This window comes from Dipodomys ordii, unplaced genomic scaffold (genome assembly GCF_000151885.1).
Source record: "Dipodomys ordii isolate 6190 unplaced genomic scaffold, Dord_2.0 Scaffold64, whole genome shotgun sequence".
Lineage (NCBI taxonomy): Eukaryota > Metazoa > Chordata > Mammalia > Rodentia > Heteromyidae > Dipodomys > Dipodomys ordii.
The window spans coordinates 507,703-531,834 of record NW_012267280.1 but is presented as its reverse complement, the minus strand read 5'-3'; the positions used below and the strand labels follow the sequence as shown (position 1 = coordinate 531,834).

The following is a 24,132-nucleotide window of genomic DNA, read 5'->3' as shown; positions in this document are numbered from 1 at the left end:
AAGTAGGGCTGTGGCTCAAATAGTAAAGCACTAGCTTTGAGTGCTATTGAGAAAAGCAACAGTGAAAAGAAACTGAGAAAGGGGATAATAAGTTTAAGTGCAGATTAAATAGGAGGAAACAAAAGTAGACAAGAAAAATTCAAATTTAAATGGCTATCACCACCACTTGTGACTTACACTAGTAGAAAAATGAGTAATAGACCCTTATTGATTGAAGTAAAAAATTCCACAATGAAAACTAATAAAACAATGAAAAATTTAGATTTAAATCAGATATTATGTATACTAAGCAAACATAGAAGTTTATTCAAAAGAAAGCTAATTCCTCCTAGTAGGTTTTTTATCCCTGAAGTCACGAAGAGAATTTCTATTTGACATTAACAAAACGTTGTAACACTTTGGGGCAAAAATGCAGCCTAGGAGCCCTGCACCAGAGGCCAAGATGGAGAAGACCTCCACAACCACCATGACCTTCCCCTTGGCACTGTGGTAGACAGGCAAGAAGGTGAGCCACACACTGCAGAACAGTAGCATGCTGAAGGTCAGGAACTTGGCTTCATTGAAGGTGTCAGGCAGATTCCTGGCCAGAAAAGCAACAGTGAAGCTGGCCAGGGCCAGGGAGCCCAGATATCCCAGGACAGAGTAGAAGGCAGTGAGGGAGCCCTTGTTGCACAGGATGATGATGTGGCCATGTTCAGAGTATGTATCTGTGTCAACGAAGGGAGGAGAGGTCCCCAGCCAGAATCCACAGAGAGTAACCTGGATGAGGGTACAGATGGGGATGATGAAGTTAGGAGCCCCTGATACCAGCAGCCACCTAATCCTTCTCCCTGGAGAAGTGGCTTTGAAGGCCAGGACCACAGTCACCGTTTTGGCCAACACTGTGGAAACAGCCACAGTGAAGATAATCCCAAATGTGATGTGCTGCAGTCTGCAGGTAACTGTGTTGGGGCGACCAATAAAGAGCAAGGAACAGAGGAAACAGAAGATGAGGGAGATAAGCAAGATGTAGCTGAGAGTCCGGTTATTGGCCTTGACGATAGCAGTGTCTTGATGTTTTGCAAATATCCCAAGAACAGCAGCAGTTAGCATAGAGAAGCAGAGAGCCATGCAGGCCAGAGCCATGCCCAAGGGATCTCCAAAAGCCAGGAAACTTGCAGTTCTCATGAGGCACTTATTTCTCTGTGTGTTGGCATACTGATGATCTGCACACTTCACACACTGGTCCATATCTGGAAAGAAGTACAAGCTACCATTAGTTCTTGATAGGAACTTCTTTTCTTACAAGAAATTAGGAAATTGTTCCCTTAGATGTAATCCTAGCATGTTGTTATTAAGTGACACAAACACACTTTATTTCTTTTCAAAACCAAAACTTACTCTCCTATTTCCATCTTCTTTATTCAGGCTGTTTTATTAAACTATTTTTCTTTAAGTGATTATTGTATGTGTTGATAATGTGCCAATTGTGGCATTCTAATCTCTTTCAACTAGTTCCAATACCTTTTCCTAACACTTATGAACAGTTTCAAGTGTGCTCTATTCTTCAGTCTGGTGAAGATTGTAAATCATGCAGCTTACATTTTTCTACATGTCTTTGTAAAACATTTATTTTATCCATGTTACACATCCTTGAATTCTTCTCATTCTGTTTTTTCTCTCCAACTTATCTGTGAAGCAGTAGGAACAGAGAAACCACTCTTGGACAGTTTATAGTCATGCTCACTTCTTGAAGTGAATCCACCCTTCTGAATACTTGCTCTATGCCCTGAACAGTTCTGGGCAGAGAGAAATAAACGTGCAAGATCTGCGTTTCCTGTGTGAACAAAATGTATTTTTAAGGTAAGCACTAGCCTAATAAGCCCTCACATTTACTTTCATTTTAGGGTTTACACTTGTCTTAACCCTTAGTGATAAGAGGTATTTCTAGAGTTAAATTTGCCTGCAATAGAGTAGAAAAGTTTACTAAAATATATAATTCAAGCCCATGATCTATCACATTTCACCTAACAATACTACCACATGTCAAAATTAAATTACTAACAGAGAGATGAATAAAAGACTCTGAAATCATAATGCAGAAGTTTTGCATTGAATGTTTGGTTGAAGAAAACTGAGGATAGATGGAAAATTTCTTCTGAAGTCACAGAATTACCTGTGCCGTTAGCAATTGCATTCTGTGGACAAGGTGTACAGTCAAAGCAACAGGTAGCCTTTTCTTCCTGAGGAGATTTCCTGAATCCTGGACCACAAGTCTCACTGCAGACAGAGTGAGGAGTCTGAGGAAAATCAGGTATGTGTCTGTAACTCTTCAAACTTTCATAGCTAAAACTCCAAACATGCATTGTTTAAAAGAACTGGTTAAGCACAATGTTTTCTGGCAGCTAAGTGCTGTCAATTAATTGAATTGTTACAGATTCCATATCCCATGATTCCTAAAGACTTAATGTGCTAAAACCTTGATTTCTAGCCTGTTGAACTATTAAACAGTGTGGGATCTTGAAAAGATTGTATCATATGGCATGGAAATACATTTGAATGTACAGTCCTACGGAACTTGTTTAATTCATGTCATTATTTTATGTCTCCTACTCATCTTTAACAAGGGATAAAGCCTGGAGGAAACCTGCCTTTTATAGGCTCATTATATTTTCCTCTTAGGTTTGCAGTGGCCATGAAGTATGAATCTTGATACTGGTGCTTTCAGCGACTCCTTTAGCCAAAGATGCCTAAATAGTCAACTAACAATTGAATGAAACTTCTACAGAAGAAATACAATAAATGTCTCCACTATATGAAGTGATTCATCGGATACTTTATCACAGAGTAGGAATCCCACTAGAAAACTACTACTATTTTTGAATTTATGACAATGTTCTGAATCTAGAAGTAGGAACACATTTAATGTTTTTAGTTCTGATCCTGGGGCTTGAAGTCAAGATCTAGGCCCTGGCCTTGAGCACATTTTGCTCAAAGTTATCATTCCACTACTTGTGTGAAAGCTCCACTTCCAGATTTTTGGTGGTTCATTGGAGATAACAGTCTCACAGAATTTCCTTATTGGGCTGACCTTAAACAAGGATATTAAAGTCTCAGCTATCTGAGTAACTAGGTATAAATTTAAAGGATGACTTTGCTTATTTGTGTGTCCTTAAAATTACTAGGATTAGATCCAACTCACCTCTGTGGTTCCTATGGCCCACTCCACCATATCTTCAGATAAAGACAGTTGGTTACCATGGAGAGCATATGGAGAAAACTTTCCTACTTTCACCTCAAGTTCAAGACCTTCTGGAAAATTCCAAATGTTCAGAATGTCATACTCTGGCTCCAATTTCCTTTTCTCATCCAAAATCACTTGCTGCCCAACAGAATTGTGAAACTGGATGTTCTTCAGAAAATGGAGCAACTGAAGAGAGACATCATATTATGGTGAAGTACATCCCAAAGGTAAGACAGAAAATCTGAATTAAGAAACACGCCTCATTGCCTTTAATCCCTGATTCTGAATTCAACATAGCACTGAGAATGATTGAAGTATCTGTCTAAACAATCTATGGAAGAATAAAAATAAATTTATGAATCCTGGTCACTCAGAAAAGAAGTACAAGCCTTTGTTCAAGAGAAATCTATAATATATAGCCACGAATGAGACAATTCTCAGTTGCATAGCTAGAGTTTATCAGAAACTCTATTTTTATTAATGTCTATAGTTTGAGATTTTTCAATTGTTATTACCAAAGTTGAGTGAAACTAGATCACATATGGAAAATAGGGAACATTTTCTTCAGTATGTCATCCTTTGGTATTCCTGAAGAAATATAGGGAAAATTCTAATTTAGTTTTCAAAAGATTAGCTATGGGCATATTGTGGTTATTTATAAGTAAATGAATTTATAAGCTGATTACTGGTTACTCACACCTGTCATCCCAGTTACTCAGGAGGGTGAGCTATGAGTATCTTAAATTAAACCAGACTGTGCTTAAAAGTTTGTGAGACTTGTAAAAATAGTTGAAACATTCAATGTCACAGAATAGCACACCTTCTAGGAAGTGCCTCTGCTTATCGTGTGTGCCATCCACATAGATGAAATTACCTGTGTAGGGGAAAGCGGTGTCCTTTTTCTATTTCCCATTATTTGAACTTCTGTCTGATGAAGAAGCATCTCATGGAGAGCCTGGGCCACGGCATACACAGCATTGTATATATCGTAACTGTGTCCAGACATAGTCATATCTAAAACATGCCCAGGCAAGCAATCCAAAGAGGCCTCATGAACACAGTTGTCCCATGTCACACAGTCAGACTCAATATCTGAGCAATTAAAAGACAGAAACCATATCCTAGCAAGAAAAATGTCTTCTGGGTATTTGGAAGGATTAACTGTCTTGACAAATTCTGTGAATCCAGAAACATCTTCATGATGATGTAAAAAAATGAGAGGTACATGCAATGAGCCTAGCATGAAATATTTCCTTTTCATGGTGAAATCCCACTGTGAGTTCATGATACAAACTCTGCCTTTTATTAAAAGTTGCTCAATGCACACAATTAATTCTATTAGTTTACCATTATCACCATGTATGATGAAGACATTTGCTGAAGATTTATTTATCTCGTTATAAACTGCCATGGCTTCTAGTACATGTGATATTGATTGGATTGAGATTAATTGCTCATAGGCTACACAAACTCTGTTCTTGGCCATCTCTTCTTTCAATTCAGCAAGAATCCACGAATCATTCTCATCCTGTAAGTTTAACAGTCCCACCCAGTTCCAGCTGAAGTGAAGCAGTAAGGAGACCATGGCAGTGGCTATTGATGTATCCTTTGGGGCCATCTGATAGAGAGCAGGAAACTTGTGATAGTCACTCAGGACATGAGAAAAAGGCCCAAAGGTAATCTAAAGGGAAAGGAAATTGGATGCATTATGAATTAGAGCATTGCCATCCATCAAAATTTGAGTCTTGATGTGTGTGAAGAAGCAGTTGAAGTAGGTGGAAGGTAGATTTCATTTTAGCTTTTGAGTAGTTGTATAAAATATAAATTGTAAAATGTCTCTTGATCTTTGTCACTATTTCCATAAACTCTTCCCATCTATATCAACCCAACCCACTCCCTGACTTTCCTAATTCCGTTTTCACATTTGTAGATTGAATATTCTGTGCTTTCCCACACATCTATTCCCTATTCATCTCACATTTTTCCTCAACACATACCCTTCTCAGATATGCTTCAGGTTTATGGTGTCTATTTTTTCTACTGTCAGTAGATAAGAAAAATCACAGCATCGAGTTCCATCTGTATGTATATCATGCTTTAATCATATATATATATGTATATATATATATATATATATATGAAGCTATGCGTGTGTTACATGTTCATATTTTAGGCCTAGCTCTCACATATGAGAGAACATATTTCCCCACCTCAATCTGAGCCTGACTTACTTCATTCAAGATAATATCTTTGTGTGTGTGTGTGTGTGTGTGTATGAGTGTGCACATACATGCCAGAAGAGGGGCACAAACTCATGTCCTCATGCACTTTGTTCAATTTTTCTCTCAAGACTTGGCTACCACTTGAGCCAACTTGTTGATCTACCAGCTTGTTGCTGCTTAATTGCAGATTCAAGTTTCCTGAATAGCTAGAATTACTGGTGTGGGCCATTTGTACTCTGCTCAACATATCTTCACAGTGGCAAGTCATTTTCCATTTACTCATTCTTTCAAAGGGATAACCGGTAAGGCTTGCAACAATAAATTATCTATTTTTCTTCTCTAACTTTTCCATATCCTTTTCCAATCAGCATATATATATCTATATATATCTTTGACTACTTATTCTTTGATACCACAAAATTTGATAGGTTTATAAATCCAGTCTCTTCTCTCATTCTCTTCTAACACCTGAAATGTTACCAAACGACACCCTTTTATAACTTTTGACACCACCATTCTCACCTGTGGAAATTTGTAGAGTCCCAGCAATGTTCCAATTTTGTCAGATGTTAATCCTTGTGGTCCTGTAAGTACTGCTATAGACCTGCTGTCTCTCATACAAGTGTAGTTTGGAATCTCGTACTTCCCAAAGAGCCAAATGAAGGGATTCTTAAGCATTGACCAAGCTCTGTATTGATCATCATAGACGTCAAATCCCAGAGTCCAGTTACTTAAAAAATCAGGGTTTTGGTTGATCTCCTCAATAGCAAAAGCCAAAGCCAACACAAACTGATAGTTCTTGAAGTCAGGCCTGCATAATTAGCATAGACATATAGGAGGATTATTTAAAAACTTATGATTTTAGTATAATAAATGCTTGCTTCTTTGCCAATGAATTGTTTAAATTATTATCCCAATTGGCATGAATATGAATGTAGTGTGTTATGGTTGCATAGAGAATTAGAAGAAGACATGAAGGGCATTTGTCATGAATACGATTCAGAAACTCAGTTAAGTAGAGAGAGAGAGAGAGAGAGCTTGCTTCCCCACTCCACCCAAACCCTGTTGGAATAGATTTTTATGAGACAGGAAATATTCTGTTGCCTTTATCTTAGGGCAACTAGCTACACCTGTGTGAAAAATAAATCTTGTGGTTTTGTCACCCACTTTATTTTTTAAATGTTTTTTATTGTGAGAATACTATATGGAGGATGAGTTACAGTTACAGGAGCAAGGTCATGAGTACATTCCTTATAAAGCATTATTGTCTCCTCCTTTGTTTTCCACCTACCATCTTTCCCTCCCATCTCCACAACTCCTCCCTCCCCCCACCCCACACACACCTAAATTGAAATGTTCGCTTTTCGGCAAGTGTCTTCTACATCTCATTGTTGCAGTGGGTCAATCTGTATCTCTGTTTAAACAATTTATTTTTTCCCTTCCTTTCTACAAATTATACCAACATTAACTACAGTGAAAACAAGGGTTATACCGTGGCAGAGAAACATAGAAAGCAACAAAAAATCATGTGGTACCTTATAAATACATTAGAAGCAATTCCAAGAAATGAAAAACCACTTGTATCCTTACCTTGTGATTTATTTAGTTAACATCGTCTTATCTGACCCTTTCTGTTTGTCTCAGAGTATATGTACTAGTTATTGAAAATAAGGGAAAACATTGGACCCATATTTCTTTGGGCCTGTATTTCTTTGGGCCTGGCTTACTTTACTTAATATAATTTTTTCCATTTCCTAACAAATGAGGCAATGTCATTCTTTCTGATGGAGGCATAGAATTCCATTGTGTATATATGCCACATTTTTGTGATCCATTCGTCTACTGAGGTGCATCTGGGTTGGTTCTATATCTTCGCTATGGTAAATAATGCTGCCATAAACATAGTTGTGCTGGTAACTTTAGTATGGTCTTGTTTGTGATCATTTGGCTAAATGCCCAAAAGGGTGATTGCTGGTTCATAGGGGAGCTCTATGTGTTGTCTTTTGAAGAACTGCCATACTGATTTCAAAGTGGTTGAACAAGTTTACACTCCCACCAACAATGCAGTAGGGTTCCCTTCTGTCCACAACCCTCCAGCAACTGTTGTTATTCGAGTTTTTGATTATAGCCCTTCTAACTAGATTGAGGTGGTATCTCAATGCTGGAGGGGATGTGGACAGAAGGGAACCTTACTGCATTGTTGGTGGGAGTGTAAGCTTCTTCAACCACTTTCAAAAGACTCTAGAGCTCCCCTATGATTGAGCAATCCAACTTTTGGGCATTTACCCAATTGATCACAAACAAGACCATACTGAAGCTACCAGCACAACTATGTTTCTGGCAGCATGATTTACCATAGTGAAGATATAGAACCAACCCAGATGTACCTCAGTAGATGAATGGATCATGAAAATGTGGTGTATATGTACACATGGAATTCTATGGCTCCATCAGAAAGAATGACATTCCCCATTTGTTAGGAAATGGAAAGAGTTGGAAAAATTTTACTAAGTGAAGTAAGACAGGCCCCCAAAACATAGATCCCATGGTTTCCCTTATTTGCAACAACTATGTCTGAGACAAGCAGAAATGGCCAAGTAAGTCGATGCTAGGCAAAATGAACCCCAAGATAAAGACTCAAATGTTTTTTCTTTCTTGTGATTGTTTTTTTTAACATAATTATAAGATTATTTCTTTGTTGCTTTGTATGTCTCTCCCCCACAGTATAACCTGTTTTCACTGTATTTGATGTTGGTATAATTTGTTGAGGGAAAGGGAAAAAACAAATTGTTAAAATTGCCATACTGTTGGACCCATTGCAACAATGAGATGTATAAGACCTCATGTTGAAAAATGAACTTTGTTTTGACTTTCATTTCTTTTATGGCTAGAGAGGTTGAGCATTTCTTCCTGTGTCTATTAGCCATTCTTATTTCCTCTTCAGAAAAAGTGTCTCTTGAAATCTTTAGCCCACTTGTTTATTGGGTGGTTGTTTCTTTGAGGATTTGTTGTTGGGGGATTTAATTTTTTGAGTTCCAATACATTTTAGATATGACACCTCTGTCCATTTTATGGTAGTGAAGATCTTCCAATCCGTGGGCTTTCTATTGATCTTACTGTTATGTCCTTTGATTTGTTGTCTTTCTGGGTCTCTACTAAGAAAATTTTGTCCTGTGCCAAGGAAACCTAGGGTTACTCCTATTCTGACCTGTTTTCAGGGTGTTTCCTTTGACTCCGAGTCTTTGTTCTATTTGGAATTGATTCTGGTGCAGGGTGATATATAAGGATCTAGTTTTAGTTTTCTACAAGTGATTAACCAATTTTGCCAGAAACATTTACTGAAGAGGCTGTTTTTCTTCAATTCTATGTTTTTTAAGCTCTCTTATTAAAGATTAGATGGCTATAGGTCTGTGAGTTCATTTCTGTCACCCAGATATTATATGTTTATATGGCAGGTCAGGCTAATCAATCAATGTTCAACTTAAGAGCAACTTTCAGAAGCAAAATGTTATTTGTGAAATATCCTGTAGCAAGCTGTGCTCATATACCCAACATATTGAACAGCTCTTACTGCAATAACCAACAGAACATGGGCTCTAATACCTGGTGAGGGAATTTTTTTTATTTATGTAACAAAACAAAAGGGATGCATCGAATTCCAAGGAACTCGTTATGGAGAGGAACCCACAACATGAGGGTTGAGGAGAGAATTGTAAACAAGCTATATATTCAAATCCTAATTCCAAGGCCACCATGGTAAATTGCAGTGATCACTACTCTCTTCCCAGTAGACTTATAGTGAAAAACTGAAAAGGGGCCAAAATAGCAATATAAATAGGATCAAAGTACTTTTCCTTTTTTCTGTGTGTGTGTGTGTGCCAGTATGTGTGTGTTAATATTTATGTGTTCATGTGTTCAAGTGCCTCCATTCACTTGTATATATCCTAAAGAAATTAGTGAAATTTACTGGCATTTTTAAGAGGAAACAATGAAGGCACATTTGAAATGTTAATGAAAGGATTATCTTAGTCAACATATACTGTAGGTATATATGAAATGATCACAATGAAAGCCTATAATCTTTTGTAAAGTATTCTAAACAGAAAAGTATAGTGAGCTTGAGGAAAAATATAATTAAACACACATATATTTATGAATAAGGAAAGCAAGAATGAAGATGTGTGGAAAAGGTTTGGTAAAAGTTGACAACAGTATTTTGAAAAAAAAAACAAATGTAGAGAATAATTCAATGTAATAGACCTAAACATGAAAGGATAATCAGACTTTTGACTGTGACATCTATAGCAAGCTGTCTTATGATGAAGCACTCACACTTTAAATGTATGTACAGGGAAGATTCTCAACGGAGCCAACTTCCCAGCCCATCCTTACTTATTTTTAAGAACAGGAAAAACTCACAACCCCTAAAGCTGGAAATAGCACAGCAGGAATTACCAGACACCCCTCAGTCCTAACCCTCAACATTTATGGACTTAACTCTCCAATTAAAGACATAGACTGACTACTTGGATCCAAAAGCAAGATCTGTCCATCTGTTGCCTACACTAGACAAAACTTGCTGACAGAGCATTCTCCAATTGAAAGTTTGGAATAAAGAGGATAGAGTACCAATCCTAATATCCTAATATGCTAAAATAGACTTCAAATTAAAATTAGTAAAGAAAGAGAAACAAGATCATTGCATACTAATAAAGGGAACTATACAATTATAGTATATTTTGATATGTATATATATGAATTTTATAGCATATACTATACTGATTATACTACACGAACTAAACAAATAACAAAAAGATATGACAATTCTAAATATCTTCAAAGGCTGGAGCACCCAACTTCATCAAACACATACTACTTGCTTTAAAAATACACACAAATCAAAACACATTGATAGTTGGTGACTTCAGCTTATCACTCTTATCTCTGGATAGATTAGCTATACAAAAATCACCAAAGCAACCTCAGAACTATAAACTAAATCGACCACATAGATTGAATGCACATGTACAGACTCACTCAACAGCATCAGAATATACATTCTTCTCAGCAGCCTATCGCAATCCTTCAAAATACATGTTAGGTCACAAAGCAAACCTGTGCAAATAAAAAAAAATGTCGTTACTCCCCCGAAGCCTATCAGACCACACTGGATGAAAATTTGAGCTCAACCCCAAAAACTGTCAGAGAAAAATCTAACTTACAGAGACAAAACAACATATTATTGAATGACCAGTGGATACTCGAGGAGATTAGAAGGGAAATCCAAATCTTTACACAATGTAAGAACAATGACAACAAAGAAACCCCAGCTCCTTTGGGACATACTAAAGACAGAACACAGGAAAGTTTATAGTTCTAAGCATTTATGTCAAGAAATTGGAGAAAACACAAATGAACACTTTAATGATGCAACCCAATGTCTGAGGACAAACAGGAACAAGCCAAATCCCAAATTAATATACAAAAATGGAAAAAAATCAGAAATATACGAATTAGAGGATAAAAAAGAAAAGAACATATAAAAAATGAACAACACTTTTTTCCTTTGAAAAAAGTAACAAAATTGATAGCCCCTTAGGAAATTTGTCAGATAAGTTGATGTTAGGCGAAATGAATACCCAGATAAGGGTTTAAATGTGTTTTTATTTCTTGCGATTGTTTCCAACATATTTATAAGATGATTTCTTTGTTGCTTTGTATGTACCTCCCCCAGGGTATAAGCCCTGCTTTCACTGTATTTGATGTTGATATAATTTGTGGAGGGGAATGGAAAAAACAAGCTGTTTAAATATGGTTACAGGTGGACCCATTACAACAATGAGATGTACAAGACGTTATGTCAAAAAATGAACTTTACAACTTTGGCAGGATGGGGGGGCTAGGTGGCTGAGGGGGATAGGGGGTGTGGGGGTGCGGGGTATAGAGGGGAAGGGATGGTATGGGGAAACAAAGGAGGAGGCAACCATACTTGGTAAGAGATGTACTCACTATCTTGCCCAAGTAATTGTAACCCCTCTGTATGGTATTTTCACAATAATAATAAAAAAGAAAATTTGACAAAGGATAGAACACCAAAATTATCGTTTAACTAGGGATACAGATGGACCCATTGCAACAATGAGATGTACAAGTCCTTATGTCGAAAAATGAACTTTACAACTTTGGTGGAGGGTGGGAGGAGGATCAGGTGAAGGAGGGAGGGAGTATGGGAAGGGATGGGAATGGGAAACAGAGGAGGCAACAATGCTTGATAAGAAATGTACTTGTGCTCTCTGGTGTTTTCTAGCTCTTTCTCAGCTCTTTCCTTCTCTTCTCTTTCCCAGCTCTCTCTCTTTCCCAGCTCTCCGAGCTCTCTTTCCCAGGCCTTTCCCCATCACGTGGAGGACCAAGATGGCCTGGTGCCAGCCGGAATGATGAATAAACCTACCCCTAACCTGAATACCACGTGTGTGGTGCTGTTCTTACTCGGCTACCTCTTTTTTAAAAACCTGACATAAATGGTGCCATGACTCAGATAAAGGGCTTAAAGTCAGGATAGGTGGAATTCCTCTCTGTTTTTTTTCCTCTTTTTTTCTTTTTTTGTTCTTCCCCTTTTTGCTTTGAGGAATACCCACAGTTCTGATGGCCTTTTGTGAACCCATCTGTCTGCTGTGGACACAGCACATCGATATCATTACTGGCCTTCACATCAATGTCCATACCACTTCTTTAGTCTGGTGAGTGAAACTACTCTCTACGGTTCTCTGTTGCTCAGTCTGTCCAGATATGGCGCCATGCCAGAGAGCTCCTACGGCCTTCAGCTGAAAGGCCGGTCACCTCTGAAGCCGAGGACGCTTGGTTTTGGGGGCTTGACCATTTCCCTCTAGAGGGCTCTGGGGGAAGTTGGGATGCCACTTCTGCCTGGTCAGCTCTGCTTCACTCACCAGACTGACCCTCCTACTCATTTAATGGGGTGCTGCGAGCCACACCTGAGCCGTGAAACTCCTTTGAAATGCCTCCTACACTCCCTGGAAAGCCAGAGTGCCTCATTTTATGCCATTCTCAGATGTAGACAGTTTTTGCCACTGCAATGGTAAATGGTCAGAAGTCTGTTTACTTTCAGGCTCTCTTTGCTCTCTCTCTGCCAGTCATGTCCAACTTTCCCTATTTCTCCCTTTCTCTTTTCTACAACATTTTGGCTTGTGCCCTGAAGAGTGCGACGCAGGCTGGGTCCAGGGGACCCCCGTCTAGGTTCCCTCTCAAAGGCTAGCTAATGTAGGCTTGATCTATTTGTTCAGGGTTTCTTTGCATTTTTTAAGAAATTCGCCATCTTGGGACTGGGAAGGTGGCTCAGTGGTAGAGCGCTTGCCTTGCATGCTCAAGGCCCTGGGTTCGATTCCTCAGCACCACATAAGCAAAAAGAAAAAAGCCGGAAGTGGCGCCGTGGCTCAAGTGGTAGAGCACTAGCCTTGAGCTGAAGAGCTGAGGGACAGCACCCAGGCCCAGAGTTCAGACCCCCACGACCAAAAAAAAAAAAGAAATTTGCCATCTTGAATTCGCCATCTTGGCCACATAGTGGGTTAAGGGTTTGGCCCCATCTGACCCTTAACCTTCCACCAAGCTTACTACTCCATCCATCTATTCTAAGGTGCCTTGCTAACGAGTTGCTCTTTTCACAGGCCCTGGTAACTGAGGCCCAACTATTTGATGTGCTTTGTTAGTAAAGATGTCAAAACATTCTTGTCAAAATTTTAGGTTTTGAGTTTTGCCTTTTTTTTTTTTGTGTTATGTATTCTGGTACTGACTACTGACTAAAATATTGGGCATATTTGTGCTAAGATTCTTACATCTAAGAAGTTTTGTCATTCCAGAACATTTGTTGGTCAATTCTTGATAAGAACTAGGTAAGCTCTACTTATTCTACTTGATCTCCTTGTTGCTTTAATTGGAAATAATACAGGGCTTTTGTGGCAAAGATTTCAGTTCAAAGCCAATCTGGGCTGAAAAATCCCTAAGACTCCATCTCCCAACTAACTTGCAAAGAGCCAGGCTGGAAGCATGGCTCAAGAGTCTTATCTCTAACCAGCCAAATTCTGCAAGTGGTACTATAACTCAAAGTGGTTCAGTGCTGGCCTTGAGCAGGAGTGCTCAGGGACAATGCCCAGCCTTGAGTTCAATCCTCCTTGAATACCAACTGGGACAAGCCATCCCAGCAACGAGCACCTAGACTCAGTCTGGGGAACAAGGGAACATGGTCAGGAGTAAGAGGAGATGATGTCACATCAGCTACTTTGTGCCTGCCCTTTCAAAATTAACCAGAGCCGGTAAGTCAGTAGAAGTAAGAAGCCTGCCCATCCAATATATATACCTGTCTACCTATTAACTGAACAAGAATTTATATTCTTGCCTTTGTCACCTGACTTCTCTACCTAGTCACCACATGTCAGAAGTAGCTAGGGATATTTCTACCAACATTTTGAGCCCCAGGTTTTTCCTCTTGCCATTTATTTGTTCTAGTATATTTTTTCCAGCCCCTCAATGCTCATGAGACTTCTCCAGACTTCATATAAGAACTCACGCCACCAAGGGACAGCTGCTGCTGGCTGCCTTCTCTGGGAGGGACCAAATTCCAGCCTTTTACCCTATTGTCCACCCCCCTTGTCAGCAGGAAGTAGCCAGAGAGAATCAGCGCCCTATTAATGATTATTAAAAGGCTGGATTGTAAGGTCCACTCCTGGATGGCTAGCAGACTCCACCCTCCTCATAGCAAAGTCTCCACCCAGTACCTGCATTACCTAGGCAACTGGCACACCTGGAGGAGGTCACATTTGCATCTGCTGAGGTCACATCTGAATTTGATGTGGCCATACCTTTCTCTGCCCATACCCTAGATAAGGCCTATCCCAGGCCCAGACACTCTCTCTCTGCTCTTTTCTAGCTCTTTCTCAGCTCTTTCCTTCTCTTCTCTTTCCCAGCTCTCTCTTTCCCAGCTCTCCCAGCTCTCTTTTCGAGGCCTTTCCCCACCACGTGGGGGACAAAGATGGCCTGGTGCCAGCCAGAACAATGAATAAACCTACCTCTTACCTGAAAAAAAAAAAGAAAGGTTCTCGTTATCTTGCCCATGTAATTGTAACTCCTCTGTACGGTATTCTCACAATTAAAAAAATAAAAAATAGGGGGCTCGGAAGGTGGCTCAGTGGTAGAGTGCTTGCCTTGAATGCCTGAGGCCCTGGGTTCGATTTCTCATCACCACATAAGAAAAAAGCCGGAAGTGGCGCTGTGGCTCAAGTGGTAGAGCGCTAGCCTTGAGCTGAAGAGCTGAGGGACAACGCCCAGGCCCAGAGTTGAGGCCCCATGACCGGACCAAAAAAATAAATAAATAAAAAACACCAAAATTAATAAAATAAGACTTGAAAATGGAAACATCACAACAGAAATAATCAAGATTCATAATGTTTTTAGGGAATACTTCAGAACCTTTATGCCAGTCATTTCAAGAATCTGGGAGAAATGGAAGCATCTCTGGATAGCATTGATATCCCCAAACTGAACCAAGAAGATTTATCTCAACTAAATGGACCTATAACAAATAATGCAATTGAAATGGCAATAAAGAACCTCCTATTCAAGAAAAGCCCAGGACCAGATGGATTCTATAGCGTCTTCAAAGGGCAACTCAGTCTCATACTCCTCAAACTCTTCAATGAAATAGAAAGAGAAAGATCACTACCAAACTCATTCTATGAAGCCAACATAACACTCATTTCAAGAGCAGATAAGAACCCATGAAAAAAAGAGAACTGTAGACACATCAATTTGTTGGATGTTAATTGATAACATCTCAACAAAATTCTGGCTAACCGAGTTTATCAAGTAACCAAAAAATTTACATATTATGATCAAATGGGATTCATTCTGGGATTGCAAACGTGGTTCAATATAAGCAAGTCAATTAATGCAATTCAACACATCAACAGAAGCAAGCATATGAACCACATGTTCATCTCAATAGATGCAAAAAATCATTTGACGTAAGTCAACACCTCTTTATGATAAAAGCTACAGACAAACTCAGAACCCATGGAAGGTTCTTCAATATAATAAAGGCTATATATGCCAAACTTAGGGCCAGCATTATACTTAATGGAAAAAAATTGAAACCAATCTCTCTGAAATCAGGAACAGACAAGGGTACCCACAGTCTCCATTTGTCTTCAGCATAGTGCTATAATTCCAACCAAGAGAAAAAAGGGGAGAGGAACATGTAAAGGGGATCTAAATAAAAAAAATAAGTCTATTCTTCTTTGCAGACAATATTCATGTATTTAAAGAATCTTATATATTCCTCACCCAAGCGATTTGAGTTGATTTAAACCTTTGGCAAAGTAGTGTGGTATAAAATCAACCCACAAAAATCAGTTGCCTTCCTGTTGTGCCAACAATACTGAAATCAGAAAAGCAACATCATTTGTAATTGCCTCAGAAAAAGGAAAATACTTTGACATTAACAAAAGTTGGGAATCATCTATATTCCAAAGGCATAGTAAGAAAAATAGCTTATTAATGTCACAAGAATAGGCCCAAGGGTAAAAAAATGGAACTGAAGACACAGAAACAATCCCGCAAATATAGAACCCCTTACTATTTGATAAGGGATCTCAAAACACAGTTTGGAAGAAATATCCTGTTACACAAATGGTGCTGGCAAAATTGGGTTAGCTACATGTAAAAAACTGAAGCTAGATACCCATATATCACCTAGTACCAAAATCAAGTGTAAGTGGACAACAGACTAGGTAGTATGCAAATATTACAAGTAAGGGAAATCCTAAACCTTCTTGGAATAGAGCAAGAATTTCTAAACAAAGATACAGAATCAAACAAATTAAAGAATAACTGGATAAATGAGATTGTATCAAAATGAAGAGTTTCTGCATAGCATGGGACATAGCTAACAAGGTAAATAACACACAGCATGAGAGAAAATCGTCATTCAGTACACATGAGACAAATGCCTCATATCTAAAATATAGACAGGGCTCAAAAACTTAACCCTCCAAAGAAACCTCCCCAAACTCAACAACTCAATCAATAAATAGGCTGACTTAAAGAGAGACTTCTCTGAGGAAGAAAAAAGGATGGCCAATAGACACATGAACAAACAAGTGTTTAACATCTCTGGCCACAATACAAGTGCAAATCAAAATAACATTGAGATTCCACCTCTTTATCAGGAAAAATAACAATACCAAACATTGACAGGGATGTGTCCTAAAAGGAATACTATGAAACTGTTGGTGGGAGTGTAAACTTGTTCAGCCAATCTGGAAAGCAGTATGGAGGTTCCTTAAAAAACTAAACATAGAGCTTCCCTTTGGCCCAGCAATTCCACTCCTAGGCATATATCCAATGGACCACAAATCAGACTACACTAAAGCCCCAAGCTTAAAACAACCAATCCTTGTTTATCATAGCCAAGATATGAAATCAACCCAGAAGAACCTCAGTGGACAAATACAAGAAAATTTGGTATATATACACCATGGAATTCTATTCATCTGTCATCTTACTATTGGTAAGGCAATGGAAAGACCTTGCAAATAATTATATTAGGCAGTGTAAGCCAGAACCAAAGAAATATAGGGTTTATGCTTTCCCTACACGTAAACACATTGACAAACAAATAAATAAAAAATATAAATAAATATATGTGCAATACACTTATATAGGACCCTAGACATTAACATGCATAGGCCAAGAGAAGACATACATAGGAATGGTGGATGATGGCTCAAATAGCTATATAATAGATGGCCATATAAAATAATATACTACTAAATGAATTCTAAGAAAAGGAAACAAAAGACTTTTTTGTTTCCCATCAAGGCTCTTTTTTGGTCTCTTCTCCTTTTGTTTGTATTTAGGAGGGTAAGGGAGGCACGTAAAAGTTGGAACAAGGAGGAACAAGTGAAACCCACTAGACACTATGTGGAAGATGAACTGGCCACCTCGTGTGTGTGGACAGGAGGGAAAGACTGGGAGAAAGAGATGGAAGGGAGACGTGGTTCAAAAAGAATTGTGTTCAATATTGATTACCTAACACATGTCACTGTGAGCCTTCTGTAGATCAACTCTATAGTAACAATGCAAAGTAAAACCAAATATATAAATTAAAATGAACACACCGACCCATTAGAAACAATGAGATTGAACTGGCAATAGCAGATCTCACTTCCAACAAAAGCCCAGGACTTGATGCCTTTACAACCAAATTCTAAAATACGGATGAAAGAGAATTATCAATTATAAAACCCTTCAATGAAAATGAAAGTGAGGGAACACTATTCATTCTATGAAGCAGGCATTACAGTTATCCATAAAGTAGATAAGGCCACATTGAGGAAAGGGAACTTCAGGTCTATCTCCTTGATGAACATTGATGAGACAGTTCTCAACAAAATACTGGTACACAGAATCCAAACACTAATGAAAGAACTCATATAGTATGATCAAACTGGATTTGTCCCAGGGATGCAAAGTACAACACATCAGCATATTAAAATACATCAACAGAAACAAAGATAAGAACCACATGATCATCTTGATCAATGCAGAAAAATCCAACACCCTTTGTGATAAAAACCCTGGAGAAGCTACGGATCCTTTTAATGTTCCTCAATATTATAAATGCTGTATATGTCAAACTTACAGCCATCATTATGCTCAATGGTGAACAAGTAAAGCCATTTCCCTAAAATCAGGAACAAGACAAGGACATCCATTCTCTCCATTCCTCTTCAACATAGCATTGGAATTCCCAGCAAGAGTAGTAAGCAAGAGAAAGACATTTAGGGGAACCAAATAGGGAAGCAAGAAGTAAAACTATCCCTTTTGACAGATATTATACTGTACTAAATTATATAATAATTATATATAATATATACAGATATTATACTGTCTATAAATCTCCTCTTTCAAGCTACTAGAGTTGATACAGAACTTTGGCAAAATAGCCAGATATGAAATCAACCCCCCAAATCAATTACTTTCTTTGAGCTGTTGTTCTTTGAGCTGTTGTGAGATATTCAAGGTATTGAATGTGTGTTTACTGAGCACAAGTGCCCATCACTCTGTAGTGAGGCTAGAAATCAACAAAGAAAACACTAAAAATGGAAATGCAATGAATTATTCATCAACCATAAATGAATAAATTATTGTAATTAAAAATATTCAATTTAATTAACTGATTAATACTTGCTTAAATGAGGTGTTTTACAAGGAAAATTTCTTTTTTTTAAATTTTATGTTATTGTAAAGATGCTGTACCCGAGTAAGGTAATGATTATATTTCTTGTCAAACATTGTTACCCACCCTTTGTTTTTCTCCCACTATCCTTCCCTCCCCCACTCCTCCTTGCCTCCCCCATAGTTGTAAAATTCATTTCCTACATAGTGTCTTGTCAGTATCATTGTTGCATGGTTCATCCTTTGTCCTTGTCCCAACATTTTGTTATTGTCCTTCCCTTCCCCAGATCAGAAAAATGTATACACAAAAATATAGGACACCAGAATCAAAGATGGTGATTGACAGGTATAAACCAATGGAAAAATAAAAATAAAATAAAATAAGAAGAAAGAACTAGATACAGAATATTGGCAACAACAAGGTCAACAAACAAACAAAAAGACCTGTTGTTCCATGTCAGGGAGTTTATTTTAATGATCTTTTTGTTAGGTAATATGTACTTAGCTATTGAGCTATTATGATTCTCTGTCAGGACTATCTAAGGGACATAGTAATTATTACAAATGAGGGAAACTATAGAGCCTCTGTTTCTTTGGGAATGGCTTACTTCAACTAATATGATTTTTTTCCCAAGACTTTCCATTTCCTTATGAAAGAGGTGAGGCCATTCTTTCTGATAGAGCATAAAATTCCATTTTGTATATATACCATATTTTCTTGATCCATTCATCTCTTGAGGGGCATCAATGTTGGTTCCATAACTAAGCTATGGTAAATAATGCTGCAATGCACATAGTTGTGTTGGCAGTTTTAGTGTGGCCTTGCTTGTGACCATTTGTATAAATGCTCAGGAGTGAGATTGCTGGATCTTCTTGGTTTCTCCTTGGTTGGGAGCTAAGTTTTAAGGAAAATTTCTAGAAATTAAGTGATCATTGGAACAAATAAAAATGAAAACAGAATATGAGAATCTATAGAAATAGGAAACAGAGCAATAAAATGAAACTTTAACAACCCTTGCTTAAATGAGGAGTACAGATACTGTACCAAAGAACCTATGCTACATCTCAAGAAACTAGAAAATCAAACCCAATGTTAGCAGAGAGAATGAAATCAAGTAGAAGAAAAAGAATTAGAAAATAAAAACACAATAGCAATAGTCAATATAGCAATGAGGAGGTTCTAGAAAAACAAAAGCCTGATAAGAATGATGTAAAAATCATGAACCATCAAAGGGGAAGGCAACAAAATTACACACACCAGTACATACCTCCCATCATTCTGGACGCCAGAATCAGTATGGAGAAAAAGGCCATGTTACTGAAAAATGATCTATAGATTCAGTTCAGTCTACATCAAAATTCCTCTCATTTCTTTCACAGAAATAGAAAAGGCAAAATGAAATGTTATGGAAAAGGAATTCATCAATTAGCCAGAGCTATCTTCAGACATAAACCTAATTCTGAAATATCACTATACCTGTTTTTCTCTTACATTGCAGTGCCATAAAAGCAGAAAAAATACTGGTAAAAATGGACACATAGATCAAAGAAATATAAGACCAAGTGGTAACTGCAAACAACTACGGGTATCTGATATTTGGAAAAATTATCAAATAATACAAAGCCTAAAACTGACACTGTTAGCCAAGTGTGCCATTGTGGAAGTGTCAAACACTCAAATTAGACCCTGTATATTTTAAAACTCAAAACTAATTAGTTCTTAATAGAGATTGGAACTTTACAAGTAATAGAGAAAATGATAAATGAAAACACATACAAAAGTAACTTAAATGAGATGTACGAGACTCTGTGCTGAAATGAACTTTACAAGTTCTGGGGTCAGAGGAAGGAGGAGTTGGGGAGGTGGGGAGAGGAGAGATAATAGGGGAAAATAAAAGGAGGAATAAAAATGCTTGATAGGATTCTACAGTACCTTTACAATAAAAAATTAAAAATAGTAACTTAAGTAGAACTCAGATAGCTTCTAAAATAATAGCAAGAATTAAGAGCTGCTGTTGACTAAGTGGTAGAAACCTTTGTCTCATTTACTAGTCCTTAAATTCTACCCCCAGCACTGGAAATGTAAAGGAGCTGTGCTTGTGTCCAATTGACAAGCTTCAGCATAATGAAAGAAATTGAAACAAACGAATGGATAGTTAAAAACCTTGCCAACTACTCTTCTCACAGAGGATTAATAGCATAGTGTAAAACAACTCTAAAACTTAAATAGCAGTAGAGAAAAAATCCAATCAGAAAACAGGTGCTTTAAAAATTCAAAAGTACAGCTGGGCTCATGAGTGTAATCCTAGCTGCTGAGGAAGCTGAGATCTGAGGATCATGGATCAAAGCCAGTCTGGGCAACAAAGTTCCTGAGACGCTTATCTCCAACAAACTACAAGAAAACCAGAAGTGGTGCTGTGGCTCAAGTGGTAGAGTGCTTGCCTTGAGCTGAAGAGCTCAGGGACAGCACGCAGGCCAGTGTTCAAGCTCCACAACTGACAAAAAATTTAAAAGTACAAATAGAAATCAGTACCTCCCAAAATTTAACGACTTGTGCAATCAGGTCAGTCATTGGATACCCATCAACCCAGACAGAAATTGCAGTTTTGATGATAGTATATAAAAATTAAAGTTTAGAGATTCCTCAAGAAATTAAAACTACCTCTACTGGTGGCTCATACCTGTAATCCTAGCTGAACAGGCTGCTGAGAGCTAAGTGCCCTTAGTCGAAGCATTGTAGCCAAAATGCTAGAAATGGACATGACGCTCAAGTGGTAGAGTGTCATCTTTGAGAGAAAAAGCCAATTAAGAATGCAACGCAAGCCAATCACCAGTGGCTCAATAGTAGCTACCTCAGAAAGGTGAAAATGAGCAGAGGAAATGAGAGATACTGTAGAGAAAAAAGGATGTCTGACAAGATATAAAATTTGGTCATAAAAGAGTGTTTGAATATAACCAAAATATACAACCTGCAGTGTGGAACTACAATATGAACCAGGAATTAGACACAAGAATATAGTGTATTAAAGTTGGTAAACATCACTGTAACATCAGTGGGAGTAAACTGGAAGCAAATCTCTCAGCTACTCATGTGGAATTGCAGTGCTCTAGTTATCTGCAAGAACAGTTTGGTGGATAAATATTGCTATCTGTAGTCAATAGCATACATGAAAAGTTACTAACACAGACCAGACTTCACATTACATCTGTGGAAAGGTATGAAACTCCATATGTCAATAGTAGCATAGTAACCAAAGTAATCAAATATATTTTGGGAAATTAAGAGAATGAAAATCAGCTGAACATGGGTAAATAGTGGGGAATATAAAGAATAAAGTGAGCCAGGCACTAGTGATTCACACTTGCAGTCTTAAGTATTCAGGAAGCTGAGATCTTCTGATTGTTTTTTTCCCTTTATTTTAATATTATCTTTAATAATATTATTGTACAAAGTTGTACAAAGAGGTTCCCATTCTACAAAACAGTATATATAAATACAGGGTGTCTGACAGCATGTCACCCATGGATCCTAACCCATCCCTTCTCTCACTATTTTTAAAAATTGAGATTAGGTGATTACATAAATTTCACATATTTCACAGTAGTGTAAATAGTGATAGTTAAAGTCATAAACACATTTTAACCTTAACAAGGCACACTGTCATTATCATGGTCTATACAGTTTGTGAATTCTATGAGCTTTGACAATACAATTTATTTTTTCCACATCAGGTGATGTTTAGAGTTCTTTCCTTTTGCTTAGGGGAAGGCCACTTTTAAACTCTGAGTAGAGTTGAAAAGATCAATAACAGAGAGCATTGGTTGTGTGGTCAATACCAGAGTGAATGCCTCCTTTACAGGATGGTTACAAGGAATAAGGAATAACAGGCTGAGAAATTGTGCTTTACAAACCAGTTTCTCAACACAGTGTTAGAAGTAGGAAGCCATCCAGCCCAGCCCTGGACTCGCTGGATCCCATGCTCTTGCCTGACCTCATCTGAGCTGTTTCTGTTCCTCACTCACCAGACAGTTTAGGTAGTCACCACCCTGTGTTTGCCCAGGTGACTTGGTAACTAGTCAATGAACCTCCAGTTTTGGAGAGCCAGGCCTATTGGCACAGACTTGGACATCAGAGCTCAGGGTTCTGATGGATGGATGTCAGTCATCCTAAAAATAAAGATGTCTTGTGTTCAGATCTGTGTTTGGTTGCCTAGGCACTGTTCTTATCAGGGGAATCACCCTTTCCTCTGCTCTCCCTGGGACTGGGGGGGGGGTTAGGTCCCAGGTGACACACTCAGCCTTGAGTCTCCACTTTCTCTGGATGTGGATTGTGCTTTGAAGCCAGCTTGGGCAGGCATGTTGGTGAGATTCTTATCTACCTTTAACCACCCAAGATTGCCATAGGTGGATCTGTGGCTCAAATGCTAGAGCACTAGCCTTAAGCAAAAGTGTTCAGCAATAGTGCTCAGGCCTTGAGTTTCAAGGACCAGCACAAAGGAAGAAAGATAAACATATCAATGACATATAAGATAAGGCTATATATCTTTCATAGCACAGAAGAGAGTAATTGCTATCCTGGGATCACTGCTCTCAATTGTGGGCAGCTACCTCAGGGTGTACTTGTCACACCAGCCCTTTTAAACAAGTGCAAATGATAGACACAATGACATTATCTCTTGCAGTAGGAATCAAATAGTTTGCTAGAATTTCTTGATGTTCTGCAAGTCATTTTTCTTTTCATTTGGTATAGCCTTTTATAAGTGAGGCTCTCTGTTCAAGACCAAAAACAAGAAACATGCATGAGCACAAGTAAAATAGAACTAACCTTGGGCAGATAAAATTTTTCTGTAAGTGATCTTTATAATGCTAACCTTCCTGGTAAGGCATGTGTTGTGTAGTATATCTGACATAAAATAATGACACAAGCCTTAGTATGAAACAGTAACTACTTCTCTCCATTGAGTGAGTGAAAGAGAAAGAGAGCGAGAGTGTGTATGAGACAGTCCTAGGACATGAAATCAGTGCCCAGACACTGTCCTTGAGCTTTTATCCTCCAGGCTAACACTCTGTCACTCTGTCACTTGAGCCACAGCTTCACTTCCAGGTTTTGCTAGGTTAATTGGAGATAAAAGTCTCCCAGATGTTCCTGCCTGGGCTGGCTTCAAATACTGATCCTCAATATCAGCATCAAGAGCAAAGTTAATAAGCAAGAGCCACCAGCTGAGGATAAGAAATTTTATCCATGTTCTCAAAATATAGGGGTTCCTAAAGCAAAGTTCTCATACTACTGACCTAAGCATAAAGGAAATGTGGATGCAGACTTTTAGTACAGATCTCATTCCAGTGACTCAGAGTGATTGTAATAACATCACTTCATTTTCTACAATGACAGATGAAATGGAGGAGATACAGGCATGCTGGAGAAAAGTGAAGAATTTACCA

At 38.2% G+C, this 24,132-nt stretch overlaps 1 protein-coding gene across 1 annotated transcript; it reads right to left on the bottom strand.

The window, feature by feature from the left end:
- Positions 1 to 318: 318 nt before the first annotated feature.
- On the bottom strand, positions 319 to 21,452 carry LOC105990260 (vomeronasal type-2 receptor 116-like). The gene is made up of 7 exons (XM_013022621.1): positions 21,372 to 21,452; positions 19,959 to 19,969; positions 5,968 to 6,256; positions 4,098 to 4,904; positions 3,182 to 3,409; positions 2,156 to 2,279; positions 319 to 1,232 (listed from the first exon to the last, which is right to left on the bottom strand). Exons 1-7 carry the CDS (start codon positions 21,450 to 21,452, stop codon positions 319 to 321), a joined length of 2,454 nt encoding a protein of 817 aa, XP_012878075.1.
- Positions 21,453 to 24,132: the final 2,680 nt, after the last annotated feature.